Source organism: Cygnus atratus, chromosome 1, assembly GCF_013377495.2.
Source record: "Cygnus atratus isolate AKBS03 ecotype Queensland, Australia chromosome 1, CAtr_DNAZoo_HiC_assembly, whole genome shotgun sequence".
Taxonomy (NCBI): domain Eukaryota; kingdom Metazoa; phylum Chordata; class Aves; order Anseriformes; family Anatidae; genus Cygnus; species Cygnus atratus.
This window is the reverse complement of record NC_066362.1, coordinates 187,187,838-187,193,763: the sequence shown is the minus strand read 5'-3', so window position 1 is coordinate 187,193,763 and position 5,926 is coordinate 187,187,838. Positions and strand designations below refer to the sequence as shown.

At 60.7% G+C, this 5,926-nt stretch overlaps 1 protein-coding gene across 1 annotated transcript; it reads left to right on the top strand.

Moving 5' to 3' along the window:
- Positions 1 to 1,091: 1,091 nt before the first annotated feature.
- PDX1 (pancreatic and duodenal homeobox 1) lies at positions 1,092 to 4,296 on the top strand. Its single transcript, XM_035542799.2, has 2 exons — positions 1,092 to 1,488; positions 3,908 to 4,296. The coding sequence occupies exons 1-2, from the start codon at positions 1,092 to 1,094 to the stop codon at positions 4,294 to 4,296; spliced, it is 786 nt and encodes a 261-aa protein (XP_035398692.1).
- Positions 4,297 to 5,926: the final 1,630 nt, after the last annotated feature.

Here is a 5,926-nt window from a genome sequence, read left to right as displayed (position 1 = left end):
CCCGGAGCCAAGTGCCCGGAGCTGCGGGAAAGGGCGGCGAGAGGAGGAGGAGGAGGAGAGGAGGAGAAGGAGGAGAAGAGGAGGAGGAGAGGAGGAGGAGGAGGAGAAGAGGAGGAGGAGAGGAGGAGGAGGAGAGGAGGAGGAGGACCGAGCAAAGGAGGAAGCGTGCCTGCCCCTGAGCCGGCGAGAGCGGCCGGCGGGCCGAGCGCAGGGAGGCAGGGAACTGATCTTTGTCCCTTTGGGTAGCTCTCCGCCTCCTCATAGCCTCGTCACCAAGTCAACCGGCAGCGGCTCGGAGCAGATTATCTCCGAGGGTCAACACTTTGCAGCCCAAGCCGCGGGGAAGGCTCCCAAATTTACCCCTTCGGCAAACAATCCGCCGCCTATCGCTCGCCCTGGCGATAGCGTTGTGGTCCCCGACGGCCGCATCCCCCCCCCGGGCAAGGGGTCGGTGGGCAAAAAGCCGCTCCTGGCCTCCTGGGGACCCCCCAAATACGTGGGGTCCCCCCGAGGGAGACCCCAAGCACCCTGCCTGCCCTCGGGCACCCGTTCCCACCGCCGCATCCGTGCCCGAGCTGCCCCCGCAGCCCAAATCCAACCCGACGCCAAAGCCCCCATCCTTCCTCCCCCCGAAAATAAAATAAAAATAAAAAGGTTTTGATCTGCTGGGGGGGCTCAGGGATGAGCAAGCGGGGCGGGGAAAGGACAGCGTGAATTTTGGGGCCGCCCCTCCCGGAGCGCCCCGCACGTCGAGGCGCTCCCCGACCCCTTCGCCGCCCCCTGCCCCGACGGGGGGCGGGGGGGGGCTCCTCGCACGGGGGTACGGAGGGAGCGGAGGGGGTCCGGGGGACAGGGTCGAGGGTGGGGGGAAGGTCTATGGGGCCGGGGCCACCCCGGGTGGCCTCTTATGGGTCCCGCCCCGCCCAGGAGGGCTGCGGGAGGGCTCACGTGGGGGGAACGGCGCCTATGGGGAGCCGGGCAGGGCGGCGGGGCCCGACGGGGCGGCGAGCTGTCAAAGAGGCATCCCGGGGCCGGCAGCGGGAGCAGCCCGATGTGTCCCTAGCTGCGAGACCCCCCCCTCAACCCCGGCCATGAACGCCGAGGAGCAGTATTACGCCTCGGCGCAGCTCTACAAGGAGCCGTGCGCCTTCCAGAGGGGCCAGGCGCAGGATTACAACGCCAGCCCCCCCGCCTGCCTCTACATGGGCAGGCAGCAGCAGACGCCGTACCCCGGCCCTTTAGGGGCGCTGGAGCAGGGCAGCCCGCCGGATATTTCCCCCTACGAGGTGCCTCCCATCACAGAAGATGCCGGGGTCTCCCACCTGCACCATCACCACCACCACCACCACCATCTTCCTCCCCCCCACCAGGACGCGCTGCCTTTCGCCGACGGGGCGGACGCGGGGGCGATGGAGGAGCCCCGGGTGCAGGTGCCCTTCGCCTGGATGAAGTCTACCAAGTCGCACGCCTGGAAGGGACAGTGGGCAGGTAAGCCCAGCCGCCAACCCCCCCCCCCCCATTCTCTTCCCCCCTCGGCGGGCAGAAAACCTCCCCAAAATCAGCCGTGACCCCTCCTTGCTTCCCCCCCCCCCCCCCCCCCCCCCGGGGGTCTCCTCCGCCGTCGGTTGGAAAGCCGGGGGTGGGAGCCGGCAGCGCGCAGCCCACGGGGGCCAAAACCCCACGAGCATCATTTGGGGGGGGGGTGCCCGAGCCCCACGCAAAAATTCACGAATTATTTGCCCCCGATAAATTCGTGGTGGCCGAGGTGGGGAAAGCCACCCGGGCTTCCCAATGTTCCCAGGGCTTCCCGGTGTCCCCAGGGCTCCTCGGTGTCCCCAAGGCTCCCTGCTGTCCCCTGGGTTCGTCCCAGCGCCCTATATCCCGCCCCCCCGCGCCGCCTGCCCGCGGGTTTTTACCCGTAATTGCGCCTTTACAACCTAAAACCGAGGGCAGGGGAAACAATGCACAAACGAGGCAGAGGTGCCAGCGAGGGGAAGAAACTCTATCTAGGCAGAAAGTTCCGCTGCGGAACAATATTTCTGTCTCTCCCTGCACAATGTTATCGTGTCCTGCGCCTTTGTCACGCCTATAGGGCAAATATTATATTAATGGCTTTGTTCAAATAGACAGTTGAAAAAGGGACCGGGGTATTGAAATCACCGTGAAACAGTCTGGGAAGTGCCCGGGACACAGCGAGGGGGAGAGGGGACGGGCTGCGGTGCCCGGTGGCTGAGAGGAGAGCTTGTAGGGCTGAATGAATCGGGGGGGTGTCGGTCGGGGGAATAAATAAAGAAAGAAAATGATGAAGCCGAACTTTCAAAATATCCCTGATTTTTTTCCCTCTCCTCTCTACAAAAAAAAAAAAAAAATCTCAGCCAAACGAAACTTGCCCCACGGAAGTCGCAAACTGCCCTGTTCCCTCCTTGGGGGGGACAAGGGGGGGGAACACAGGCAGGGCTGTGCCGCAGCAGGGCATGGGATGAGAACACCCGCACCCTATAAACCCTACAAACCCTATAAACCTTCAGTTTTCATAGACACGCGTGGGATTTACACGGCCGTGGGTCTGAGGGGGGGTTGAACTGATTTTACCATGGGGGCTGGGGGTGGTGAGGAGGGGGAGGAAAGGCCCAAAAGCTCCCGGGGGGGGCTTTGGCCGAGCCCAGCCCGGTGCCTGCCGCCGTGCCCGACCCGCGGGGCCGCCAGCCCCGTCCCGGCAGCTGGCAGCACAGCCACGGTGCCGAGTCTGAAGGGCCACACACAGACCCTCTTACATACGTGAAAACGTCTATTTTTATAGTTTTTCATATTATTTATATAGCAGTATTTTCCTATATATGGCCCATGGGAATATAAAGCCGAGCGGGGTAAAGCCGAGTGGGAACAGCCCCGGGCTGCTTGAACCCGGCTGTTCACATCTCCTCTGAGCCCCGGAGACTGCACCAGGAGTGTCCCCAGCAGGCCTCCAAGCTCTGGTGACAGTGGCAGTGGCATTTCCACGCGGACCCCCCGGCCCCTCTTGCTGCCCACGCCGCCCTCGCCACCCCGGCCCAGCGGCATGGCGATGTCGCGGGCATGGCGGTGTCGCCGTTGTCGCAGTTTCCGGGAACGAGAAATCAAAGGGCTCGGCCGACCTGGCCACAGGGACGGGTGGCAGCCCCGGGTCCCCGAGGTTGTGGTCCCCGCACCGAGCCGCGGCTCCCCGACGGCCGGCGAGGGGCCGGGACTGCCCCGGGGGGGAAATCCCGGGGCACCCACAGCAACCCTGACCCCACGTCCCGTGCCCTTTCCTTCTTTTTCTTATTTTTCCTTTTTGTTTTTCATAATTCTTCCATTTTTTTCATTATTTTTAATTTTTTTCCCATTATTTTGCCTTATTTCTCCATTATTTTTCCTTTTTTTTTCTTTTTTTTTTTTTTTTTTTAATTTACGATTTATTTTGGTCGCTTGTGCTCGGCGCGCAAAAACCCCATTTACTTATTATTATTTTTTTAATATATAGTTTTGCTTCTATTTTAAATCACAAACGACATATTGTGGGTTGGCGCGCAACAGCCCCATTTTGTTGTGCTTTATTTTTACCTTTTTTTTTTTTTTTCTTTTCTTTTAAATCATACCTCACATAAATCATACCGGAGCTCTCTTCGGCGGGCCGCTGATTTTTTTACACTTTTTAAAATTGATTTTTTATTTTATTTTTATATGCATATTTTTGGGGGGGCTCCTTCGCCTCTCCCCGGCCCCGAGGGACGCCGTTTCCCTGCAAATTTCCCCCAAATTTTTATCCCATAAAACCACAGCCTCCGTGCGCGCCGCGGCCAACGCAGCCCCCGGGGGTGCTCCCGCAGCCGTGGCGGTGTCCCCCCCCCGACGGGGCGGCCGGGGCTGACTGTCCCCATCTCTCCAGGGGGATCCTACGTGGTGGAGCCGGAGGAGAACAAGCGGACGAGGACGGCGTACACCCGGGCGCAGCTGCTGGAGCTGGAGAAGGAGTTTCTCTTCAACAAGTACATCTCCAGGCCGCGGCGGGTGGAGCTCGCCGTCATGTTGAACTTGACGGAGAGGCACATCAAGATCTGGTTCCAGAACCGGCGGATGAAGTGGAAGAAGGAAGAGGATAAAAAGCGAGGGGCGGCCAACACCAACGACCCCGAGCAAGACTGTGTGGTGTCCTCCGGCGAGCTGCAGGGCACAGAGGAGCTGCAGCCGTGCCCCCCCGGGAACATGCCCTCGGGGGCCTCCAGGGACCTGCTGGCCCCCAGCCTGCCCCCCCGAAGGCAGCAGGACTCTCGGTGAGCCGGGGAAGCGGCTGGCACCGGGGGACAGAGCCGAGGGGGCTGGCGGCCGGCCCCCCACGGCCGCCACCGTACCGCCACCCGCCTTCCCCCGGGGAAACAGGGTGCCTGCCCCCCCGAAATTGCCGTCCTGAGAAAATCGAGAAAACGAAAGGCGTGCGGCTGCAGCGAGGAGAGGCTCGGTGCGCTCTGCAGGGCCGCGATGGAGGCGCGCCGCGTCCCCCCCCGTCGGGGGGAGGCTTCCCCCGGGGAAGGCGGATCTGGGACCGACGGCGACCCCGGGAGCACGGAGCAGTGGGGACAGCGAAGGAGAAGAGGTTGGAGGCTGCCCCTGCCAGGTTTGGGACAGCCGTGCCCGCGGGTGCGGAGAGGGGGGCGGCGGGGCGCGGAGCCGGGCAGAGAGGTGCGGAGCCTCCCCTGGCCAACCCCGCCGCTTCGAGAGGCTCCGGGACATCGCTTCTAGGGAGAAGTCCATCAGGAGACCGGACTAGCGGTCATTTCTTTGGAAATCTGCTTTGTTTCGTTTTCTTTGGAGTTTGGAAAGAAAAAAAAAATGGAAGAAAAAAAAAGACGGGGGGCGGGGGGGAAAAAGACGGGGAAAAAAAGAAGAAGATGGGGAAAAAAAGAAAAAGACGGGGGAAAAAAATAAGCCCTCTCGTCCTGCGGGCAGGACTGACACCCCCGATGCCCCATTTCGGGTGCCCGGCCCCGCTCCGTGCTGCCGCGGGCACCGTCGGGGCGCGCAGGGCTGCGCTGCCCGCCCGGGGCGTCGGTGCGGAAACCGGGCAGCTGCCAGCCGGGCTCGGGACGTGCCCCGGGCTGGTCCCGGTGATGTTTTCCTTCGGAGGAAAAGCCCTTTCCCTTCTTCATCCTCCTCGCTCGCATGAACCCAACCTCAGGGAGAAGATGCCTCCGGGCTCTACGACTCCTCCGTCTCCCTGCTCGTTGCGCCGAGATTTTCTCCCCAGCCGCTGCGAAAAATTAAGTGAATTTAATCGAAATTAAAACCTCACACCCAAGCTGGAAACGAAAAAGAAAAAACCGGGCGCTGGAGCTCCGAGCTCTCCCCGGCAGCAGGCAGCGGGAGGTGCGGCGAGACCCCCGCAGCATCCCCGGGGACCGGTCCCGGGAGGGCCCTGGGGGAGGAAGAGGAGGAGGAGGAGGAGGAGGAGGAAGAGGAGGAGGAGGTGAGGAGGAGGTGAGGAAGAGGAGAGGAGGCCGGTCCCAACAGTCCTGATGAGATGTTCCCAGTCCCGCGGCTGAAAGCAAGGGGGAGAAGAAGCAGCTTGCCACATTTTTTTTTTAATTATTATTATTTCATTTTTTCTCCCCGTCTTGCATAAAACGCTTAACAATAAGGAAAGGTGGAGACTGAAGCTGAAGGTGTAATTCGTTTGCTTTTCTTTCCTTTTGGGGCATTAATGTGTGTGTGCAAACAGGGACGTTCCTGGTCGTTTTTTTCCTGCACGTTGCATGAGCGATTTTTCGCCCAGGCGTGTGTGTCCTTCTTCACCTAAACGCAGCCAATGAGTGAGAACTTTGCTAATGATTATACGAGCAAAATTCAAATAAAGCCCTTCTGCTTAAGAAACTAAGCCACCTTAGTAATTAAAGTAACATTTCCCAAACTT

Bases quoted from the DNA above. Each gene is read 5' to 3' on its own strand.
- PDX1 (XM_035542799.2), top strand. From the start codon at position 1,092: ATGAACGCCGAGGAGCAGTATTACGCCTCGGCGCAGCTCTACAAGGAG. The intron at 1,489-3,907 runs GTAAGCCCAGCC...CCATCTCTCCAG, and splicing joins CTGGAAGGGACAGTGGGCAG to GGGGATCCTACGTGGTGGAG.